Source organism: Chrysemys picta, chromosome 23 (assembly GCF_011386835.1).
Source record: "Chrysemys picta bellii isolate R12L10 chromosome 23, ASM1138683v2, whole genome shotgun sequence".
Classification (NCBI taxonomy): Eukaryota; Metazoa; Chordata; order Testudines; family Emydidae; genus Chrysemys; species Chrysemys picta.
In genome coordinates, this window is record NC_088813.1 from 8,343,589 (window position 1) to 8,367,024 (window position 23,436).

General features: G+C 53.1%; 1 protein-coding gene and 1 long non-coding RNA gene across 8 annotated transcripts in view; one reads left to right on the forward strand and one right to left on the reverse strand.

Moving 5' to 3' along the window:
- Positions 1-23,436, reverse strand: part of LOC101940879 (discoidin, CUB and LCCL domain-containing protein 1-like) — a 63,718-nt gene that overhangs the window by 15,453 nt on the left and 24,829 nt on the right. For 4 of the 7 annotated variants that reach the window (XM_042857299.2, XM_042857297.2, XM_065577257.1 and 1 more), the window contains 5 exons: positions 10,171-10,302; positions 3,697-3,769; positions 2,916-3,049; positions 1,135-1,172; positions 135-329 (listed from right to left, as the gene is read on the reverse strand). In XM_042857299.2, coding sequence (XP_042713233.2) covers positions 135-329; positions 1,135-1,172; positions 2,916-3,049; positions 3,697-3,769; positions 10,171-10,302 — 572 coding nt within the window. Of the gene's footprint in view, positions 1-134; positions 330-1,134; positions 1,173-2,915; positions 3,050-3,696; positions 3,770-5,033; positions 5,086-10,170; positions 10,303-23,436 lie in introns of all 7 variants that reach the window. The other 3 variants (XM_005286164.4, XM_065577256.1, XM_065577259.1) reach the window with 1 other exon arrangement.
- The window catches only part of LOC103306150 (uncharacterized), a 44,935-nt gene continuing 24,541 nt past the window's right edge, over positions 3,043-23,436 (forward strand). The window contains exon 1 of the long non-coding RNA XR_010594687.1: positions 3,043-7,891. This is a non-coding gene — a long non-coding RNA (uncharacterized LOC103306150). The remainder of the gene's footprint in view (positions 7,892-23,436) is intronic.

Consider the following 23,436-nt stretch of genomic DNA (forward strand, 5'->3'; position numbering starts at 1 on the left):
TGAGGATCTGGCCTTAAACAGGCATCGCTATGCTGGAGTGATGGGGGCTGAGCCGGTTTACACAGCTGAGGAGCTGCTCCTATCTGCGGTAGTACAGTCCTGGAGGAAGAGAACAGCCTCTGATACTTACTGACCTGTGATGTTCTTCCTTCCGCCCAGATCTATGTCCAGCCATTCGGTCTCTGAGCTGGGATCGGCAGCCCACGAGCTCCCGTGGGCGCTGAACGCCGCCTGCTCCGCTGCCCAGGACGTGTACTGCCCCATGGCGTTCACCTCGTGCCAGGAGGAGGAGGCGTTGAAGCCGGCGGCTTCGAGGGCGTGGTCACAGGCTGGAAAAGGAGGTGTAAAACTGAAAGGCAAGCGGAAGAACCGGCCGAGGCGGGAGGTCACGGGGTGAGGGGGGGCTGGGCACAGCGGAGCGGGGGCCTTTATGCCACAGTGGCTCAGCCACAGAGGGAATGTGCTAGGGGGAGTCTGATGGGTCTTAATGAAAAATTCCTCTCTCTGTGGCCCAGCCCAGCGTGCGGTGCAGCCCCAGCAAACAGCCGGCAGCTCCACCTGACTCAGCATTAGCCCCTGGCAGTAGCTGCCTTCCTCTTGCCGTCTCCTCCTTTGATCCTCATCCCCAGTGACAAAGCCTGCCCCGCTTAGCAGAGGGGTAGCCGGGCTTCATTTCCATGCCGCGGCAGGGCTGGATTCAGCCCATTCATCTTCCCCAGCTGGGAGCCTCTCTGTCAAGCTGATCGCTCATCGCCAGCAGCCAAAGGTCAGCACGGCTGGCAGAGCACAGCCCGCAGCGCAGGGTCATCACAAAACGTGCATTACACTTGCACCTGCCTGACGGCCTGCCTCTCTGTGCCCCCCTTTTAACCTGACGTAGCTCTGCTGGGCCAGGTGCTCCGCTGGAGTAAATTGGTGTAGGTCCCTCAACTGCAAGGGAGCGGCTGTATGCCAGCTGAAGACCTGGCTCATTGACTTGGCTGGCGTTCATTCTGATTTACTCCGGTGTAAGTGAGAGGAGAATCCGCCCCGGGGAATCTCCCCCTATTCCCACTGAAGCTGCCGGGAGCTTTGCTATTGATTTCACCAGCAGCCGGGTTGGGCTTATTCTAGGAGAAATGGAAAAGGACGTACCTTTGTGAAAAACGAGGCGCTTTTCAGATAAGGACCCTCTGTACAAAGAAAAATGGGTGGAGAGCATTACAAAACAGGCGGACAGAGAGGGCCTGATTCTGATCTCATGCTGGCGTAGCTCAGATGTAACTCCACTGAGGTCAATGCCGTGGTAAGTTACACCAGCGTGAATCTGGAATAACTTCCCCAAAGTCGGTAGAGTTACCCCAAATTTGCCCCAGTGTAATTCAGAGTAAAATGCAGTTGTCAGGCTTCACTCTCCTTCCTGACTGTTACATTCACTGATTTCAGTGGAGTCGCTCCTGATTCACACCGGTGCAAGCGAGAGGAGAACCAGGCCACATGCAAGAAGGAATAACCATCACAGAGCACCACATTTTCCCTGCTGTGACACCTCGAGGTGATGGAAACAAAACCATGTTTGACACCCGTGGCAAAAATCAGAGTGGGTGTAAATGGGTGCTGCTCCCCAATTCAGTGGCGTTACATCTACTCTCTGATTACGACCCCCGCCCTGATGTCAAACGCTCCCGACCCCCATGCCGCCCCCACAACCTCAGCCATTGCCAATCACAGCACCAGATCTAACTCCCTAGAAAGCACGACCAGTTCCTCGTTCCACCAGGGCCGACCACACGCTCTGCATCAGACATGGGGCGGTTTGGCCCTGTACACGCCAGCTGCCAGACTGGTCAGGCAGGCTGCTGGCGACATGAGATTGACATGACGCTGCTGACGCAAGTCACTGTCTCGGTAAAGAAGCAGCTAGATTGTATTGTTGGAATTAAATCAGAATTGGCTTCTATTCCCTGATTACTAATGATCTGCATTTCTATGGCCCTTTTCATCTAAGGAGCTCAAAGGGCTTTACAAACATTCATGAACATATTGAGCCTCACCCACCCCATGAATTGGACAAGTCTCATTACAGCTTGGGAAACAGCCGCCCAGAGAGATAAGGGCCCAGGTTTTTAAAGGTCTTTAAGCGTTGCTGCACGCCATGGTGCTCTGCTTAGCTGAGTCAGGTGCAGGGACGTGCGCGGGAGCGGGGGGGAAGCAGGGGCACCGCCCCCCCAATCACTGGGGTCACAGAACTCCTCTGGGGCCGGGGCAGGGAGAGTGAGTTCTTCCAGCCCAGCTGGCTGCGGGAGGGGGAGAGCCTTCTCCACCACCCTGGGGCAGTGGGGGAGGGGAGGAGAGCCGGCTCCTCCGGCCTTGGTGGGAGGGGGAGGAAGGGGGAGAGCGAGCTTCTCCAGCTGTGGGGCACAGAAAGCCCCCCTCCAAAAGTGGACACATTTTTATTCCTGTGCACGTCCCTGCTTAGGTGCCTGAATCCCATTGGGAGATGGGCTCCTAAATCAGTTAGATGTTGCAACATTGAACGCAGTAACTCCTAAATACCTTTAAAAATCTGGGCGTAAGCGACTTGCAGGTCAGTATCAAAGCTGGAAACAGAACCCAGATCTCCCAGAGCTTCTCTGATGCCCCATTCACCGGCTCTTTCAAAGAAAATACAGGCCAAATTCTGCCGCCGTCACTCAGGTAAAACTTCAATGGACTTTTGCTTGAGTAAACACTGCAAGATTTGGTCCTCTCTGATTTTGAGCTACACATTGTCCCTCTAAAAAACAGCGGTCCAGGTCTCGTGCTGGTATAAATCAACCTAATTCCATTGCAGTCTGAGGATCTGGGCCAATCGTCCTTTGGAGGGGCATGGACCCCACAGGAGGTCGGCCCAACCATATCTACTAGCTCAGTAATCAAGTGTGTTGGCTGCTCACCTTTTTGAATGGAGTCCATTGGCGAAGGCTGATTCATAGAGCGTGATCCCCTTCTTCCGAGACAGGGTCAGCTGCCCTCCCAGCTCATCCAAGATCACTCCAGCGTGGATGGCCGCCTTGCAGAGAACCGAGGTCTGGAGGGGGCACGGAAGCGGCGAGTGAAAGGGAGGTAGAGAGAAAACTCCAATAAGAGAGCCCAGCCTGGGCTCCAATCCAGAAGGGGCAATTCCATGGGAAAGAGAGCGTCTGGCCTCACTAGCAGTGGTGTAAACCCGAAGCGACACTATTGATTTTGGTGGAGCTTTTCCAGATTGACAAGACCAGAGTCTGGCTCACACAGACTGTGATCTCTGCTTTATAAAGACTTTGGCCCAATTCTGATCTCACACCGGTGCCATCAGGAGTAGCTGCGCTGGAGCGAGACCAGGATCAGGCCCTTTAGTTTTTTAAGTGAATTTCGCTCTGGCGCAAAGAGTGGTGGAAACGGCAGCCTTGGACTCTGCAGAACGCCGGGTGCCCATGGATCAGACCCAACATGGCCATACTGTCCCACATTGCCCCTGCCAATGGGCTTGACCTGGAGGACCCTGGGGAATTCACCCTCCAGCAGTACAACTCTTGGCCTCCCTGCTGAGACTGCCAACAAGAGACGGATTAAGGCAGCCGTGCCCGTGGCGGCCCCTGTGACGTGGCCCCTCTCCCCTTGGAAGGGGACTCACTTCCCCTACTGCCGCCGCTCAGGGCCGGTCACTTTGCGAGGAGCACTGAGGTTGGTACTCACGTCTCGGTAGCCCTGCTTCGCGTTTCCCCATATGTCACCCGTGACTCCCTTGCAGCCCGCCGGGCAGAAAACGCTGAAACACAGGACAAAGGAGAACCCTGGATGAGGTTATGACCTCTCAGCTCTTCTCCAGCGCAGCTGGGCTTCCCTTCATCCCCGATGACCCTGGGGCTTGGAGATTTATTCCTCCCCCGTTATTTTCATTTAGCAAAGTCGGATCTGATGGAAGGTGCTGGACCTGCCCTCTATGCTCAGAACAGACAGAGCAGTAGAAGCTTGTCCAACCAGCCTCTGAGATATTCAGTGTCATTCTTGCCCTCTCCACTGAGGCTACCAGGAAGGGGGAGCATGGTGGTGGATTGCGTGATGTACTGTACATGGGGAAGTCAAGTCAGACCCATCGGGTTCATCCCATGAACAGCATCCCCTGGTCCTGGAAAGAGCTGGGCCAAACCCGCAAACCATTTCCCCTCAAATTCCATTCAGACCAATGGGCTTTTAATCTGTTCGTGCCAATTGGGGCTCACTCCTCACAAATATCCTAATGATCAAGTTCCCCGGCAGGAATGGGCACCGCCCGAGTGAATGTCAATGGACTAGAAATGTTCCTAGAAAGTGAATGGTGAAGTTGTAATGGTGAGTATTCGCACCAGGAACCTGACTCTGTTATGCTCCTCCCGTTAGGACACAGAAAGGATAGCACGGGACCCGTGTATCCAATCCAAAGGAGTTTGGGTTCTGAAAATCAAATACACTCACAATGGGCTGCTCACAAAAGAGCTGTAGATAGAGAATTATTGGCAGCTATTTTTTGGCAGAGCATCGCCAATAACCAATAATCGGAGGAAATCATGATCAGTTCATGGGCAGTTTGTGAATAGGAAAGGAGGTGACATTTGTCAGATAAATTACTACAAATTATTCACCCGTGCAATGAATCCACTGGTGGGTGGCTAATAACCATGAATAATCTGCACTATTGGCACCTTTTATTGGATGATCTCATAGTATTTTATAACCAGTGATTACAAAGCCTGACAATCCCCCTGGGAGGCAGATCCTACCTCAATTTAGGAGGGGGGGAAACTGAGGCACAGACAGGGGAAGTGACTTGCCCAAGGCCATTCAGTGAGTCAGTGGCAGAGAACCCCGGAATCTGGCTTCCTAGGGGCTATCTATATTATGGAAATTTGCACCAGTGTAAGCGCATCAGTGCAGTTACATCAGTGCAAATTGTCACATTCTCCAGATGCCCCCTGCCTGATGTCAGCGGAGTTACTCTGTGGATGGGTTTGGTTTATTCTCAGATAATAGACTCCCCGTCGGAAACCGCTCACCTGATTTGTTCCTGGTGGTAATGCGTCCCCTTATCCAAACAGGAAATCAGATCTAAAAGACAGACAGACAGAGAATTCCAGTGGCCTCCCCCATCTCACATACCCAGAGGCAGACTGCTTTGCTGTTTGTTTCTCAGAGACTTGACACTGATGCAATTCTAGGGAGTGCAATGAGTCACTCTTGATTTACTCCCGTCTGAGCGACAGCAGATTCACACCCACCAATAAAGCCCTGGTTTGTGTTATAAACCCCTCTTGCTCAGCATGGTCTCACAGTGGCCTATGCTGCACCCTGCCCATGTTACACCCACACGGTAATGCCGTGTTATACCACCATTATCACCCCAACAGTCATTCACAAAGGGCCATGTTCTAACTTCCCATTGACTTCAAAATGATCTCAGCTTCGGTCACCTTAGGCTGGAGTTTATCTGCCTACTTAGATTGTTAGCTCTCTGGGGCAGCAATTTGGTTCTACGTCTGTGTCCACGACAGAGGCTCTGTATGTGGCGTTCAGTGATCGCTCAGGCCCAGATCCTCAAAGGCTCTTACGCGCCTCACACCCATCAAAAGTGTTTCCTCGAATGAAAAATGAATCACGCCTCATAATCCCTCCGGTGAGTATCGTTATTCCCATATTATAGATGGGGAAACTGAGGCACCGATTGGTGACTGGCCAAAACTCACACAGCTAATCTGTGGCAGAGCCAGAGATAGAAGGGAGGAGTCCTGACCCACAGGCCCTGCTCTAACCATCAGCGGATACTGCCTTCCACAGGTATTGGCAATGTTTAGCAGCCAAACTGCTAGCTTATGAATGGGACCATGCTGAACAATGCAAGGACCTGTGGCGTATTCCCTAGGGAAGCCACAGGGATACCCAAGCTGTTATTCTTTGTCTCTTCTAAAGGAAATTACACACTGCAATCCAATGTCGGTGGATTCCCGGCAGCCCGGCCCAACCCACCCACTCTCACCATTCCTCCAGAAACCACAGAGGACGGAGGAAAACAGAAGGTGACTCATGAATGTTTGTGGCATACTCCCAGCGACTGATGTGCAAGTCCCTCAGGATCAGACGCCAGCTGCATGTCTGGAAGGGTCAGAATGTAGGGCCCCGAATCTCCTTCGCACTAAGTCCCCGTCGCACCACTCAGGCCAGTATGAGAGGGGTTGTGAAGTGAGAGCACAGGTGCTCGGTGCCCTCTTTACAACCCCTTTATACTGCCAGCATGGCACTTAGGGGCTTTAGTGTACATAAGAATCAGGCACTGTGTGTGTGTGTGTGTGTGTGTGTGTGTGTGTGTACACCATACACACGCACCTACACACTCACACGCATCAAATCCACAGAGTGTGGCAGGGGAGAAAGGATTAGCCAGCTCTGACTTTGGGACGGCTGCATTATTCACAAGTGACAACGGTATGAATAACGCTCAGCATCCCAAATGACAGCTGATAAAACCCCGTCACCACACCCGGCCTGTTGGATTCTGCACATGCTCCCTAGGTTACAGCTTATACCTAGGTTCTAGCGAGGGGGAGTGGTGGGGGTGGCCACTGGTGGACTGCGTGGCATTTCCTGATGTGTTGTCTGGTTACATGGCACTGCCTTCCTTACTTCCGGCTACTAAATGGCATGGAGAGATGGAGCCGTTCAGTATTTTCCTAAACCGACTTTGCCACGGAAGCAGCCGGCGAGTCTGAGATCCCCGACGGGCGGGGAAGCGACCTGCCTGCGTGTGAATGGCAGGGGAGGTGGATGTCCCGATCGGAAACATCCAGGAGACAATCCCTGCACTCTGTGCAAAATCTGGAGACTCCCTGGGGCACAGAAAATCCACATTAGCAGTTGAGTCCCGAACATTGTTTTTACGGCTCTCTAGTGGGCGATCCTTGCCCTGCCTGGGGCCGTTGTGATGTTTTGGGGGCTAATTCCATATCTGGGAAGGGAAGGAGATTTTTCTGTGACTCTGGGGTTTTTTTACGGCAGCTGTTTGAGGCTGTTAAGGTTTGGGATGGTAGAATAGAAGTCCCAGGGAGATGGACCAGTGGGCAAGTGCGGGGGAGGTGGTCAAAAGTGAATAATCACTCGGATAACACCACCACATATATGGTTGTGATGGGGTGGGCCCCTCTTACTGTCACTCCACTGGCAGCCAAAGGCTAATGGGAGGCTGAAGGCTTAATTAGCCCACAGGATGGCACCTGGAGGGTGGGCAAATCAATTGCTTATCAGGCCCAGCTGGGTCTCTGTAAAGGGAGGAGCTCAGCACAGAGACTGAGGGTAGGGAGGAAGTCTGTCTGCCCAGCCCAGGGGAAGAGCCCCTCTTGGGATCCGCTCCTGAGATGGAAACACTGACCCCAGGCCAGGAGCGATCTGGTGAAACCAGAGGCAAGGCGTGAACCCTGGATAAAAGGGCAGGACCTGGATTTCCAGGGGGAAAGCCCTGGGAGGAATTGCTTGCTACCTGAGCTGGACAGGAGTCTGGAGCCTGGAAAGGGGCTGAGGAAAAGGGCCTGGAGGCAGGCCCAGGTCAGAAGAAGCCCCGGGAAGCAGCAAGGAGTGGCAGGAGCAGACCTTGACTGCTCACTCTGGAGTCCCTCCAGAGGAAACTACAAGGGATAAGGACTATTGGAAGCCCTGAGACACGGGGCCCAGAGTCAGGGGCTGCTGACACAAGTTTATTGAACTATTTATTTGTGGGACTTTCTGTCCCCCTGGAAGAGGGGGAGGGGGAAAGGTGACCTGGCTGGAGGATTGAGTCACAGGAAGCAGACCACCGCAGGCCGGAGTGGCTGTCCGCTGGGGCGCCAGGAGTGGAGAGCCGGCTGCGCCAGGAGGGGGCATGCCAGTGGTGAGTCCCCTCTTTCAGTGGTATTTTGTAAGGCATTATCCGTGTGATAAAGTGCAAACCACCTAGCAGTTAACAGATCCCAACTGGAGTTTGAAATCCACCTACTGCAGACATGTTTCCTCCTCTCCTAAATGTGGAATCCCTCCCCTTTCTCCACCCCTGCCCCCTTCAAATTATACCCGCTCAAGGCCCAGGCTGGGTTCAGTCCTGAGCCAGGTTTAAGGTCTGTCACAGCCCGGCAGAGCTGGGACTGGGAGTTTTGTACTTGTGACATTCCAGTCCATATTCCTTATGAAAATATGGTTATGACATAACTGAGATGGCTCATGTAAGGTGCCATTGGAAAGGTTATGACTTACTGAATGTGATTATCCAATTTGTATGCATGTATCATTTCTGTATCTAAGTTAGGAATATGGACTATGTAACAATTACAACTGTGGGGGTGTATTGGGAAGACACCCACCAGAGGACAGGCCATCAGATTTGATGGGCCATCAAGAGGAACAAGAAGACTGTGAAGATACTAATCTCTCTCCCTCCTGGGAGGCCATAGCTGTGACAATTCTAGATCAGGTGGTCTTGTCACCTGATACTGAACATTATCTGGGACTTCTTGTAACTTTCCACTGAAAGGGAAGAGGGATCAAGTCTGGGAAACAAAGGATTCCCGCCTTCTGTAAATCTTATTTAAGGGTGGGAAGGAAGACAAATGAGACTCTCCTCTTTGGCCTACCCAAGAAGAAAGACTGTTGAAAGTACCTGAAGGGTCAAAGAAACCAACCTGAAGGGAAAGGCAGGGGTGAGTCCAGACTGAGACGGGGCCAGTCTGTTAGAAGAAATAACTGGAACTCTGAGCTACAGAAACTCTGCATCCCGCCTAAATTCAAGATTTAGGGTGAGAAATGACTATTTGTAACCAATTTCTTTAGTGAAACAAGCTTAGTTTGCGTGTTTGGTTTTATTTGCTTAGCAATCTGCTTTGTTCTGTCTGTTATCGCTTATATTCACTTAAAATCCCCCTTTTTATTGTTAAACAAGAAATACGTTTATCATAATATAACCCAGTTTGTGTAATTCATAACTGGGGGGGAAGAGGCTGCATACCTTCCTCCACATTGAGGGAGGAGGTAGATGTCATAATATCCCTTTGGGTCTGCACTCCAGGGGAGGTGGGCACCTGAGTGCTGGGGCAAGTCCCTTTAGCTGAGTCTTCCCAGAGCTGATCTCTGGGTCTGTGTCGTTCTGCAGCGGGGTGTGGCCCTGCCTGTGTCTGTGTTGGAGGAGGCTTAAGAGCCTGGCTCAGCAAGACCGGTTAAAGGGGGCCCAGGCTGGCAGAACAGCCAGGCTCAACGGTGTCCCAGTATATCAGGTGGCATCTTATAGGGGTCCAACCTGTCACAGTATTATCAGAAAGGATGCGACAGGGGCGATTTCCATGGTTTTCATGGGGCCCCAGCACTCAGTTCTAGCCCTGGGAGGCCCTGAAGTACCATATTTTAAAATTGTCACGTTATTGTGTCTAGAAAAGTGAATGCACATCCTTTTTTTTTTTTGAGGTCTGTTTATTGTAATTGTTCTCTCCCTCTGACCCCCGCCCTGTTTAATGGATGGTAACAAAGATACCTGGCTTTGAGGGTGGACATTGATGAGTAGTCCAATATCATTTTGCAAAGCTCTTTAAGTGGGATCCCTGCAATATTTTTTTCTGTAACGTGTGTGGCGAATACAGAACTCATGATGGGGGGGGGGGGTATAAAGGGTTAATTGGCATGAGCCCGGAACAACTTGCACAGCTCAATCACAGGGTCAGCATGCAGGTGTCCAGGGGGAGCTGTGTGACTAAGGGACCTTTTAATTTGCTGGCAAGTCTGAATAATGGGGGTGGGAGGTGGGGAACAGTTTTGGGTCCAGATCCTGTTGTCAGCCCAAATGTGGTTGTAACAGCAACCCGAATGCCCTGTGGATAGGGAGACGGCGTCATTTGTGGACCTCTGAGTCCTTTGTCCCTGATTATCCCACTCAGGAGAAGGACTAGAGCATAGATGTAGTGAGGGATCCTCTTGGCCTACCCACCCCAGCTTTGCCAGCAGGATCCCCCCAGAGCTGGGCTCGGTGATGTGCTGGGGGGGAGGATCCGCTGGCACGGATTCCTGCCTGCGGGCATTCTGTCCCCATGGAGGGGGGGCTGGATCCTTGCTGTGCAACTTGTGTCCTGTCCCTTCCCCCGCTCCCCAGGACCATCTTCACCCCATGGTGTGGCTGCAGGGTGTCTGTACCTGGGTGCTGGCTGGTAGCGTAGGAGAGCAGGAAGCCGCGCCCTGAGCGGTGCGTGGTGCTGTTGAACCAGATGGTCACTGAGCTGGAGTTCATCACCAGAGGCGTGGGGTTTGAATTCCCGCAGTACGGACCTGTCGAGGGAAAAGAGGCCCCTGAGTGACACACACACACACACACAAACATGGGGGAATTTCCTCCTCCGCCGGTGCTAATAACGGGAGAGATGGGCAGAGACCAGGGGCGTCTCCTTGGGCAAAGGGCTCGGCCGCCCCTGCTTTAAACCACAGTCATCGGGCTCTTTACCAGCTTTTTCACACTGCCATGACCATGATCCGTCAGGTGTCTGCTTCGCCTCCCCATCACCAACCTCCACGAGCCAAAATCCAAATCACCAGCCTGCACCCACCACTCCGACCTTTTGGGGGAGGGCGGATAGAACGGGGCTCAGATCAGACCTAGCCACGGCTATGCAAGAGGAGAGAGCATGGGAGGAGAAGGCAACAGAGTGGGTGAGAGGTGGGCCTGGGCAAAGCAAGCAAGAAGAAATGAGAAGCGAGATGCAAACAGGAAAGGGAGCCGTGCAGGTGATGCAGACAATGCGTGGGAGGCAGAGGAGGGATCAGACAATGACGTGGTCCAGGTGACAGGAACAGGAGATTACTTTGGCAGCAGGACTGGAGGGGAGCAAGGGGTGGGTATGTGTCACCGGCAGATAAAGAATAGAAGAGGGAAGGATTTAGAGGTGTTCCCCACAGCTTTTCTCCTGGCATTTCAGCTCCGGGCTGGAGTAACCGGTATGAGGAGAGCAGATCTGTTATTACAACTGCTCTGCAAAGGCTCCGAAAACCCATAGCACCTCCCCAAAGATCCCTGCCAAGCCGGTCCCTATTCCCCGTACTTCAAACCCAATTCTGCTGCCCCCAAAGACCATCACAAATCTCCCCTTGACTTGAGCGGGAGCAGGGATCAGCCCTTAACAAAAAGACCGACCGGCTGATTTCAGCAAGGACACGCTCTAGAAGAATGTCTCCCCTGCAGGACGCTGCCCACGTTCAGGGGGAAATGCTGGCTCGCTCTCCGCGTGGGAGGCAGGCTGCAGTGTCACTGGTGAGCAATACGAACTGGCCCAGATGGCCAGATGCTTTCTGCAGCGCTGCGTCCGCTTCCGAAGGGGCGGCCGAGCACAGCGGCAAAGTGAGCAGACACCCAGCAGGGTCACCTCTGCTACGGATGATTGTAGGGTGCCCTATGCATTCCTAACGGGGCCACGCCATCCCCCCCTCCCTACATCCACTTTTCACCCCACTCCATCCTCAAGGCCCCTTCCGCTGAGAGACTGAACAGGTCTTACACCTTCCTCCGCAGCAGCTGGTGCTCGGCCACTGTCAGACCCTGGACAAAACGGAACTGCCAGATTCGTCTCATTTTAGAGCCCTGCAGCATCATAGACCACAGGGGGTGCTGTGAATCGCGCACAATGCTGCTTCTCCCTGCCCCACTCGGGGGCACCCTGCTGCAGCCGCACGTCAGCTGGAAGTGAAGGCTCCTTCCTGCTATAACAGTATCATTAGCGACAGGACCTTCCCTCCTGTAGGATCCCAGAGGGCTTCGTGTGGTGCTTATGGCCAGGAATCACTTTGCCCACCACTGAAATGCAGCCACCTCTGAGGTGGAAGGTGGCAGTTATTTAACAGTGCACAGTAGTGCTAAGCAGTTTAGGATGGGAACTGATAGATACTGGGGTTGGTGCTGCTCCTGGCAGCCTAGGGCCTGTAAATGTACCGCAAGGGGTCAGGGGAGAATCCCCTGAGAGCAGGAGCACAGTAGGGAGGACATCAAGGGCCCTACATGCCCATTTCTCATGTAACCCTGGGGTGGGGCCTGGGGCAGGATGGGAGGACGCATCCTACAGAGGACAATGTAGACTATGGAGATTCTAGGCTGTGGCCTGTGTTGTCTGCAGGACCTTGTGCCCCACTGAGAGGAAAGGGGAGTTTACACCCCTCGCTGAACTCTTGTTTCAGGCCAAGGGTACGTTTGCGCCAGGGATAGTTGTACTGCTGGTAGGCACAGCCGCTTCAGCTAGTGCGGGTAACAAGAGCAGAGAAGACTTGAGTGGCTAGCGAACGTTGCTACCTCGGACAAGCCCACCAGGGACTCTGGGTGGGTACTTGGGTGCTGGCCAAGGCTTGGTCTGGCCAATTGCATCTACACTGCTAATTGTTATGTGCTAGATTAAAGCCAGTGTGGCTATGCCTAACCACTCCTGCTACACATACACCTTCATTTGGGGTGTAGATGGTCCCTTAGACCAGTGGCTCTCCTTAACTCTGCCCCAAGATAGATTTTTGCCATTGAATTTCCTAGTTTTCTGAACAGGAAAAGATAAGCTGGAGATAGGAGACATTTAGGCAGTTGTCCATATCATGTCCTGCAATTATTGTACTGACCCCAGAGGGGCAAGACCTCCCATATCCCAGCTCACGTGGGGGGCCTTTCCAGATGACTGTACCCCTTTCAGGAGACTGATTTGTCTTGCATACCCCAAGTTTCACGTCACTTAAACGACTTGCTTACAAAATTGGACATAAAAATACAGAAGTGTCACCGCCTCACTATTACTGACACATTGCTGACTTCCTCATTTTTACCATCTAATTATAAAATAAATCAATGGGAATGTAAATATTGTGCTTCCATTGCAGTGTACAGTATATAGAGCAGTATAAACAAATCGTTGCTGTATGAAATTTGAGTTCGTACTGACTTCGCTAGGGCTCTTTTGATGTAGCCTGTTGGAAAATAAGGCATATCTCTAGATGAGTTGCTGTACCCCCTGGAAGACCTCTGCGTACCCCCAGGGGTACACGTACCCCTGGTTGAGAACCACCGCTTTAGACAGTGCTTTCTCTGGAAAGTTTCCTTCACAACCATAAGGGCTAGAAATTTAGAGCCAGACCCTGAGCTAGTGTAAATCCGTGTAGCTGCTTTGACATCAGTGGAACTAGACTGATTGACACCCACTGAAGATCTGGCCCTTAACTTTTTTTTTTAACTGAAACCTTAAACTGGGCATAATTTGAATCGGGGGGGGGGGGGGGGGGATCAACACTGCAAGGGGGTTGGACCAGCAGAGCAGGAGTTTCTCGTCTTGTCCTGAACTAAACAGAAGACCCCAAACTGGCTGGAGCCTCCCCATCTCTGAGCTCAATGACTGGTGCCACCGAGTTCTGTATCAGTGGGGAAAATGCCATTGCACCGGCAATCCCTTCCAAGCGTGCGCTGACTCGGGCCAGCTCCCCAGCCCGTCTAACCAGGACAGGAGAACGGCAGGTTCCAGATCTCTCTCCAAGCAGCTTGGGGCCTGCCCGCTCCCAGAGCCAGAAAAATATCTGCACTCCTTCGGGCTGCTGGTATGCAAGGCAGCGGCAAGACAAGACTCCCACAGCGACAAGACTCCCACAGCGTTCCCAGAATAATTTCTAATGAGGCCTCTTCTTAATTACGTCATGTCTGGGCATCGGGAGACAGGCAGTCCTAACGCTCCGCTCTTATCAGGCAGCCGGAATCGCTCACTCCACGTATTGGATGGACACACGCACTGGCTAGGCTGCCCCAATGTAAATTACTCCTCTTCACTGGAAGGAAAGTCCACCTCGCAAATGCAAGCACAGCCAGTGGCTGTTAATTCGTCTGACGGCCCTGGAGGATGGGGACAAGACTAAGGGGGCATCTGTTTAGGCTCCCTGTCCCCACCTTCCTCTTTGCACAAACCAGACCCAGCAAATAAACCCTTCAGGCCTCAAACCATTTAATCCCAGTGAATTTGCCAGAACCGTCTCTCTGATTAAAACTTCAGCGTAACCAGCTGATGGTGCCGGTCAGATGGCCTATGGGAAGAATCTGTCCTGTCCCTTTGGTTCCTAATGGGGCAGGTTCCCACATCCTCAAACCACCGTCTCTGTTCTTCCCTTCACCTTTTTTGCAAAGTCTCGGTAGAGAGGCCAGGGGCTGGATGGACCATTCTGCTCTATTGTATCTGCCCAGCTCTAGTGCATCACCCATCACCGTGGTATCTGGGCAATGTCCAGAAATGCATGGAGCCTCAGGACTAGCAGCGTGCCATGGTCCATGAACTCCCTCTGGCCTCTAGGGATGGTCTCCCAAGGGCAGGGTGGAGGAGGCCCCGTGGCAGGGCATTTGAGCAGGCTTCTCCTGCCCTGCCCCTGGTCTGCAGAGGGAGAACGTCACTCCCCCAACTTGGCCCAGCCTTGTGTTCAGTGAAAAGCACACCACAGGGCCCAGTTCTCCTCTCCCGGACGCCAGGCGGGAGCGTGAACCAGGAGTAGCTCCGCGGAAGTCCCTGGGCTTGACTCTGACCTCACACAGTCTTTACACCACCGTAACTCTGTTTAGTTCAGTGAGTGGCTCCTGATTCGCTGCAGCGCAAGAGCAGAGCAGAATCTGGCCCATTACAGGGACCGTTTGTTTAAATTTCCGCCGAGGTTCAGCCCACGCTCATGCTGGACTCTCTTGCCATATTTTATGCTGCCCTCCTGTTCTGCCTTCTGGGCTTGCTTCCCGTAAGAGCCTCCAATGTGCTGACCATGCACAAAACCTTTTAAAGTGACAGCGCCCTGATAAAAATCTTAGGGCCAGATCTCACGACTGGCCCGAGCACCCTGGCTTGTTGCAGTGAGTGGGGGTAAAAGCACAGGTGGCTTTCTGCCACTTTCCCACCTCTCCCCTGATCCTTGAGGCTGCTGGGGGCCAAACCGCACTCAATGCAAGTTAGAGCAGCCACGAGGCTGCTCCAACTCTCACTGGTGGGTAAGTGTTTTGCTGGCCAGGGCTCTGGCCCCCTCCCTGACCCCAGCCCAATCTGTAACACCTCCAACACCAGGAAACCAAAGCAATCTTTGCACCTACATGGATCAGGTGTTGCTTTAAATCTCCTTTATGCTGCTGGACTGGTGCCAAGGAGGGGTCAAAGACCCGTCCCTTGCATTTGAAATCCCTGGCCTCTCCTGTATTGCTAATATCAGCTTCAGAAGACTAACCACGGAGCCAGTTTAAATAGCGAGGGTCAGAGCCGCAGCAGGTGTAAGTGGGCCCAGCTCCAGTGACTTCACTTAGGCCCAGATCCTCAGCTAGTTTAAGTCTGGAGGAAAGGCTGGGCAGGCCCGTGGAGAACGTGGCGAATTTGAGGCGATCTGAGAGGATTTGCAGATGATGAAAGGGAACCATAAAGCTGGCAGACACTTCCCACACGGGGGAGGGGACCAAAAATGAGACGTTATTCTCTAAAAAGGAGGTCAGTGGGACTCAGGCAGAACTACTTGATGCTGAATAAAGAGCCAGGAAAGGTGATCCAGGCTTAAACGTAGAGGTGGGTCCAAGCTGTTCAGATCAGGGTCTGTTCTGGTTCAAACCCATTACAGTGGACAGTGACCTTGTATAATTGCTCTGTGCCTCAGTTTCCCCATCTATAAAAGAGGGAGATTAATATTGATCAGTGGTGGACACGGCTTAGTTCACGTTTAGAAAGTGGTTGGAGATCCTGGTGGAATGCAAAGGGTGGTTCTCTTCACAGCCTGTGTAACTGGCGATAAGTTTTCTGTGGCTAGATAATTTTTAACTCCATTTACGTATCTCCTCGGCTGATGAAAGGCTGAAGCCCAGGGGAAGCAAGACAAATGTAAACCAAAGCACCTGACTCTCTCTCTGTAGCTTGATTGGTCACTGCCTGCTGTATCTCCCCCCTCTCCCTTTCTTGCTGTGTTTAAGAGCTCTGTGTAAGCGCGAAAGCTGGTCTCTCTCACCAACAGAGGTTGGTCCAATAAAAGATATTCCCTCACCCGCCTTGGGAACCAAAACAGCTACAACAACACTGCATGTGCTACTCAAGAGACACTCGGGAACTGTTCCAGGAATGGTTGGAGGAATTCTCTGCGACGTGCCGCCCAGGCACGTCAACAAACCCTGGCAGCGCTCACATGGACAGAGGGTCCTTCAGCAAGGAACGTCACACCTCTCAAATACCTTGGTGCTCATTCCAGGCGTCGGTCCTTATAGCACTGAGGACAACAGGAAGGACAAAAGAGGAAGAATAAGCTCATGGACAGTGCAAGGGATTGAGTCAGGACTCCTGGGTTCTATTCCAGGCTCTGACACTGATTCACTGTGGGAGCTTGGGCAAGTCACATCTCCTCTCTGTGCCTCAGTTTCCCTGTCTGTACAATGAGGACGGCATTTATTTTCCCACCCCTTCCAAGATTGACACTCTTCTCCATGAGCTCCACAAGCCTTCGTCCTTACCTCCAAAGAAGCTATTCATAATTGCTCACTTAAAAGCAACTTGAGAGGGATTTTTTTTTAAAATGTGCTTGGGTCGAGTCTGGTTGTGCTGGAGAACCTGCTGGATGTCTCAGGGATGTTTACAGTGAGAACGTGCATTTTAAATGAAATGGTGTCAGTGTTTAACAAAGGATTCCTTACTCCAGAGACGTCATTAGGCATTTGAGTTAAATAAGTACTAACCAAAACAAACTATGGGACGTGTCCTGAGGGGATGGGAATGAGGGGGGCACCACTGAAGTCAGAGTTCTATTAATTTTACACCAGGTGAGGATCTGGCCCAAAGTTTTAAACAATCTGGCTAAAAATCCCTTCCCCTCCAACTTGCTCCGCTTCCTCATTTGACAAGTTCTGCGGTCACCACAGAGTCTCAAAGGGCAGCGAAGATTGGAATTGAATATATCAAGCAAAGGGCATGGAGGCAGGGCGGGGGTAACATGCTGTTCAGGACACCCAGAACTTTGAGCCACCGTGTTCCATGTCTGCCTCAGCAAGAGAGAGCTTTGTTGGAGATTCGACTGTGTATCAGCTCCCTGCCATGCCACCATGTCTCTGCCAGTCTTCACCTTGCCTTGCAGGTAATCTGCAGTGTGCTCAAGTTCCCCAGAGACCTCTCTGTGGCATCCAGCTCTCTCCTGCAACACTCCCAGAAGTTACTCTAAATAAATAAATGGAGATATCCCATCTCCTAGAACTGGAAGGGACCTTGAAAGGTCATCAAGTCCAGCCCCCTGCCTTCACTAGCAGGACCAAGTACTAATTTTGTCCCAGATCCCCAAGTGCCCCCTTCAAGGACTGAACTCACAACCGTGGGTTTAGCAGGCCAATGCTCAAACCACTGAGCTATCCCTCCCCCCTACTCAGGTTTATTGTGCCTTCCAAGAGACAACGCCTGCAACTTGCTAATACAACAGAGGGTTTGGCAAACACTCTTCTTTCAATCACAGCACCGGGTTGGTTGCTATTCAAAGTAAAGTAAGTTTATTAAACAAAAGCCAGGTAATGATGCCAAGGCGAAGGCATAACAATAGTATTGTGTTGGCCCCGATAAGCGTTGGTGACACAACGTAGTGTGTTCCAGCGGGGAGGAAATGAAACCCTGAAAATCTTCCTGGCCTGCTTTATGCATGGCAGAGAAGCAAAAAAAAAAAAAAAAAGAACCCAACTCCAATGCTGATTGCTTTGTGGGTCACCTTTCAGGGACCCCATCCCCAAAGGAGACAGATGCTCTGAGCACTAAGATCACTGACCGCTTCTCATAACCTTTCTTCTTCTCCAGCAGCCTCCAATGCTCCAATTCCAGAGCACATGCCTCCCACCTACTCTCTTGCTCCACAGCCATCCCTTCCAAATGGATTTCAACACCCCCTCTGCCCGCCTGACTCTCTCCCCACAGGCTCCGCTTTCCTGCTGGAAGCTGCCAAGTGTTACACGCGTCAATGGCAACAGTGCTTGGATTTTGAAACCACCAAGGGGGGGGTGAGAAAAAAACCTCTGAGTTATTGCTTCCGTCTCCCCAGCCCCAGTGGTCAGGGATACAAGAGGCTAACGCACAGCTCCCTGGCATTGTTAGCAGAACCAGCCATGCTGCATATAATCTGTGTCTGCACCTCAGTTGCCCACACGAACAGAGAGAGCACCACGTGTTGTAACCCATTGGTTTGCTGTGTTACGTCTTGCTCTGCTAGTGGCTGGTGTCCACACAGGAAGATAAGAGCCTACTACTGCTACCAGCTAATAGTTACTACTTTAGCTCAAGTGGTAGACGCCTGTTCCAGGTTCGGTCCCTGCTGCTGCCCTGTAGAGTGGGTGTGAGGAGTCCTTGTATTAGTACAATTCCAGTAATCTACACAGGACTATGGTAGCTGCTTATAAGAATTGAGGGCAGGCCAAAGGGACTCCAGTGAGCAAGGGACACACCTACCGTTGGTTGGTTCAGGCTGTAGTTCAGAAGTGCTGCTGGATTCCTCGCCAATGCTAAGTTCTCGCCTAGCAGTATCCCTGAGCAATGCTTTCCAGCCTCTCTGGTTGGCTAGCAGACTCCATCCCATCTTGCTGGATGATGACCTGCCTTTGATTATACAGGCCTTCGTCACCCCCCCTTCCCCGGGTAGACTACAGCAATGCAGTTGGGCTTGCAGCCATCAGCCCCTTGGGAAACTCCAACTAGTACAGAACGCTGCAGCGTGTCTCCTCTGCACGTCTCCTGCTCTCTGCACATGTCCCGGCCTCTGCTCTCTGCACTGGCTCCCCGTCCCATACTGAAGCTGAAGGTCTCAGCCCTTGTCTTCATGGTGCCTGGGCCCAGCATGTCTAGAAGAGGCTGAAGCTCCAGGATGGGGATTGTGGTTTGACAGCTCTGCTTCTCAGGAACAAGGGGACGTCCTACCAGAAAGCTCATCCAGGCAGGAGACCGAGCTCTCTGGGGTGACAGTCTGAGGCTGTGGATTGAACACCCACCGGGACGAAGGGCCATCACAAACCTCCCACTCCAGGTGCCGGACGTGCTTCTGCAGCCTGCCTTTGCTAACACACACAGCAGCATGTAGCTATAAACGTCCCCCCAGATCCCTACCTGAATAAAAGCCTCCACTGCAGACACGATTCTCCCCCTGGGGACCAGAGGTGGATTATGGTTTTGTGGGGCTCTAGGCCAGAGCAAGTGGAGGGCCCTTCCCCACCCCTTCTACCTGTGGTTTCCACCCTGCCCTCCCCAGCGCTCCTGCCGGGGAGCGGGATTAGGGCGTGGGGGCACCCACTTTTCTGGGGCCCCTGGGGATGGGCCCTGTTGGCCCAGTGGCTAATCCGTGAGCGAGAGAACGAACCACGCACATGATAGATGTTAGTCCTGTCGCTTAATGCAGGACTGGAAGATGCTCAGATATGACAGGGATGAGGCTGGGGAAAGGACCCGACAAGAAGGAAAACCTAGGCTGCCTATCAAGCAAAGTGTCCTAAGGGCGCGAGCAACGAGATTGTGGAACAGTTTGTTCTTGGGTAGCAGGTGCAACGCCATTGCTTGAGTCACTTAAACCTCAGGACCACGCATTGGCCAATGCACTGCAGGGAACAACCCTGCCCTGTCTAGGCGGATGGACGTGATGTGATGCTGGCCTGGGGGTGGGATGCGAACGTTAGGGATGCCTGACATGGAGACCTAATGAGCCAGTTTAGTCCAATCCGCGTCTCTGGGCCCCTCCCCTCTGAAGTCCCCAGAGCTCAGCATGTCGCAGTGCCAGACGGTGGTGGTGGACGGTGCCAGAGCAGAAGCCCGAGAGGCAGAAGTTCTGAGCACCGAGAAGCACACCTGAAATCAATGGGAGCTGCGGGTGCTCGGCACCTCTGACAACCAGGCCTGTACTGAGGAAGGAAAACCCAGAGAAGTCAATCCGACTCAATGGATCTGCACCTGGGATGGATTTGGCGCCTCCTGCTTTGGGCTGCATGAACCCCAGCAGTGGCTAAGTTTACTGGGGGCAGAGATCAAAGTTCAGCCCCCGCCCCCCAGACACGGGAGGAATTCTGATTAAAAGCCCGTGGGTGGGATAGACAGGAACCCTGTAACCTTCCCCTCCCGCCAAGCCCTCCCAGGCTACAGATGAGTCACCCCACAGTTAGACTGTGCATCATTAAGACCTTGTGTCCCAAGGCGAGAGAGGAGCTGTGCTCTCGGTGGAAGGAAGGGTGGTGGTGGGTCCTGTCTGGGGAAGATTCCCCTCTCCTCCACCGTTCGGCCAGCCCTGTATTCCAGCCAGATGGCGGCATATGACACATGCTGTACCAGATGTTCCGGGGTTACTGACGTGTTTGGTATGTGCTGATTCAGGCTAGAAAATCCGAGCTGCCCCAATACACAGGGGCTGCTCCCTCCAGGCTGTCCACGCAGCGGAGTCGGCTAACCACCCTGCTCTCTCCTGCGTTACATTCCGTTCTGCTGCAACAAGCAACCAGCAAGGTCATGGTCAGTAAATCAGACCCAGGAAGTTTAACCCTGCCAAAGCACCAAGCACTCTGTGTGTCCAGCTGGAGCAAGGAGGGCACCAGTAGCTAGATCGGGGTTTGTGACACACCAGAATAGTAACATTTAGCAGGGCTATTCTAGCATGGCTCCTGGCAGGATCACAAACGGCTCTGCCAACCTTAATCTATCAGGGACCTGTCTATCTTATGGTTTTCTCTCTCTATAGCAAGGGTTCTCAAACTGGGGGTTGGGACCTCTCAGGGAGTTGCGAGGTTATTACATGAGGGGGGGGGTCACGAACTGTCGGCATCCACCCCAAACCTTGCTTTGCCTCCAGCATTTATAATGGTGTTAAATATATTAAAAAGTGGTTTTAATTTATAAGGGGGGGGGGGGTCACACTCAGAGGCTTGCTATGCGAAAGGGGTCACCAGTACAAAAGTTTGAGAACCACTGCCAGCCGGTTGCTGTAGTAACCAGTGACTTTCCACAACCCTCCTGGGACACAGGTGAATATTATCTTCCCAGTTGTGCAGCTGGAGAAACTGAGGCACAGAGCAGAGCAGTGACTTACCCCAAGTAAGTCAGTGGAAGAGCTGGGAATAGACCCCGGGAACAACTGCTATAATCACTAAAGATCAGAAGACCCAATCCTCCAACCAGCTCAGGTTGTACGCTACATGTGTCCGCTTTTGATCGACCACCCCCAGCTCCAAATGCCCTTCCTTCAAGCTTTGGGGGAGTTTGGATCTGGGTCCAAACTTTGTGGCTCAGACTCCACTCACAAGGCAACACGTCACAAAACGAGAGGCTGCAACATCCAGTCTAGCTAAGCTGCACTGAGCACAAGACCAGAGATGGGATGGGAGACAGAGGGGCTTTCGGTCATCTTTGCAGCCCCCAGATCTGGGAGCCAAACTATGAGGACTCAGACCACAAGCGTAAATCAGAGCAGCCTTAAGGCTGCTCTAATTTAGTCAGGTGCTCACGGCCCCCGGGTCTCTCCCAGCAGCAGGGGATTGCCAGCTATAGGGACCCTCTAGCCTTGCCCACTTCTCTTGGATGTGCTGCCTGCACTGCTACGGTGCAGCACTTGGAGTGGGGCTGGGGGTCTGGCTCGCTATGTATATATTGCTGTGATTCATCCGAAGTGGTGCCGATCACTAGCCAGAAGCGACATCTGAGTCAGAGTGAGTGAATCCCACATCCTCATCCTGCTCAAACGGCACTTCCGAGAGGCCTCTGGTTTCCCAAGGACAGTGCCAGTGACTGGAAGCCCCTCTTCCAACCACAACACTGACCTCATCCTGTCCTCAGCCCCTCTCCCACTTTAAACCAACTTTTCCCCAGAACTTCCCAACCTGCTGAGCCCCGAGGGGCCTTCCCAGCTGTGCCGGCAGAGGAAGGGAGCAGACTATTGACTTTAACCCTCTACAGTGCACAGCGAGCGATAATAACCGGGATTCCTGGGCCTGCTCCAGCATATTGGGATGGAGAGTCTCAAAATGCATAAATCAGGGCCCAAATCCTGCCAGGTGCTGAGTGCCCCCAGCTCCTGCCCTAGTCAATGGGAGTTCATTGGTACTAATGTGGCATCCTGGCTCCGTGTGTTGTGTCCCCCTCTAGTGGCTGGTACACATGTAGGAGAAGAGTCTACTACTGCTAGTAGCTAGGCAGAAGCTAATCCCTGCATAGGCGCCGACTTCCCCTCTGCCTGGTGGGTGCTCAACACCCCCCCCCTCCACACACACACACCCCTGGCCCTGGCCCTGCCCCGCCTCTTCCCACCCCAGCACCGCCCTCATTCCACCCCTTCCCCAAAGTCCCTGCCCCTGCCCCGCCTCTTCTCTGCCTCCTCCCTGAGCGCGCCGTGTCCCCGCTCCTCCCCTGTCCTCCCAGAAAGTCCAAAGCGCCACCAAACAGCTGTTAGGTGGCTGGAAGCGCTGGGAGGGAGAGGGAGGAGCAGGGAGGCGGCGCACTCACGGGGGTGGGGGAGAAGGAGGCAAGGGGAGGGGAGCTTGGCTGCCAGTGGGTGTGGAGCACCTGCTAATTTTTCCCCGTGGGTGAGCCAGGGCTGGAGCACCCACGGAGTCGGCGCCTGTGAATCCCTTCGTTCAAGTGGTAGCAGCTCAGGCTTCGGGTGAGGCGTCCCAGGTTCTAACCCCGTTGCTGACTTTTGTAAGCGTTCTGGCTGCTCAGCCCCTTTGAAAACCAGGCCCTGCCCTTGTCGGCTGTACAACTTCCTTTCCTGCAGCACAGCCAGGTGCTAGAGCTACAGCTTTAGGCGCCACTCTCGGGTCCTTCTGCGCCCTGCCCGTCTTGATCTGCTTTGAAAGCTACGCGCCGACCCTGGGGGCCAAATCATTCCGGTCTCAGCGACGCCATTCCCGACCCTGGAGCCGCAGCAGCAGAACTGCAGACTTTGGCCCTCGCTCTGTATTTCTCCAACAGCACCGCGTGTCTGTATTAGTTGTACCTAACCCTGAACCTTCTGGGGCAGAAGGCGTGTGAGTGTGGGTATACGTACGGGGGGCGGGTGGGGATGCACGTCTCCTGCACACTCCAGGATGAAGGGCTGGTGCAGCCAGTGTGCACCAATCCTAAATAAACTGTTTTTGGTACTTGCAGTGACCGGGCAGACAAACTACTAATCCTCCCTCGGCACAGAAACTTCGCTCAGGAGTCAAGCAAGGGTTGTCGACTCCCCCGGCTTCCTCATCCCCATCTCTTCCTCTAGCCACAGGGAAATGGGGTTGGCTGTTCTTCTTATGAAGAGACAGTCACGTGGCAGCCCCCTTACTGGAATCTACAGCCACACACAATGTCTGGGAACTCGCCTGAGATGTAGCGTTAGCTGCCTCCTATGGGGAGCCCCTTGGACCACCTTGTGTGGGAGCACCAGAGAGCGGGCTGGGCTGAGAACAGAAAAGGAGGCCGGTGGCGCTTT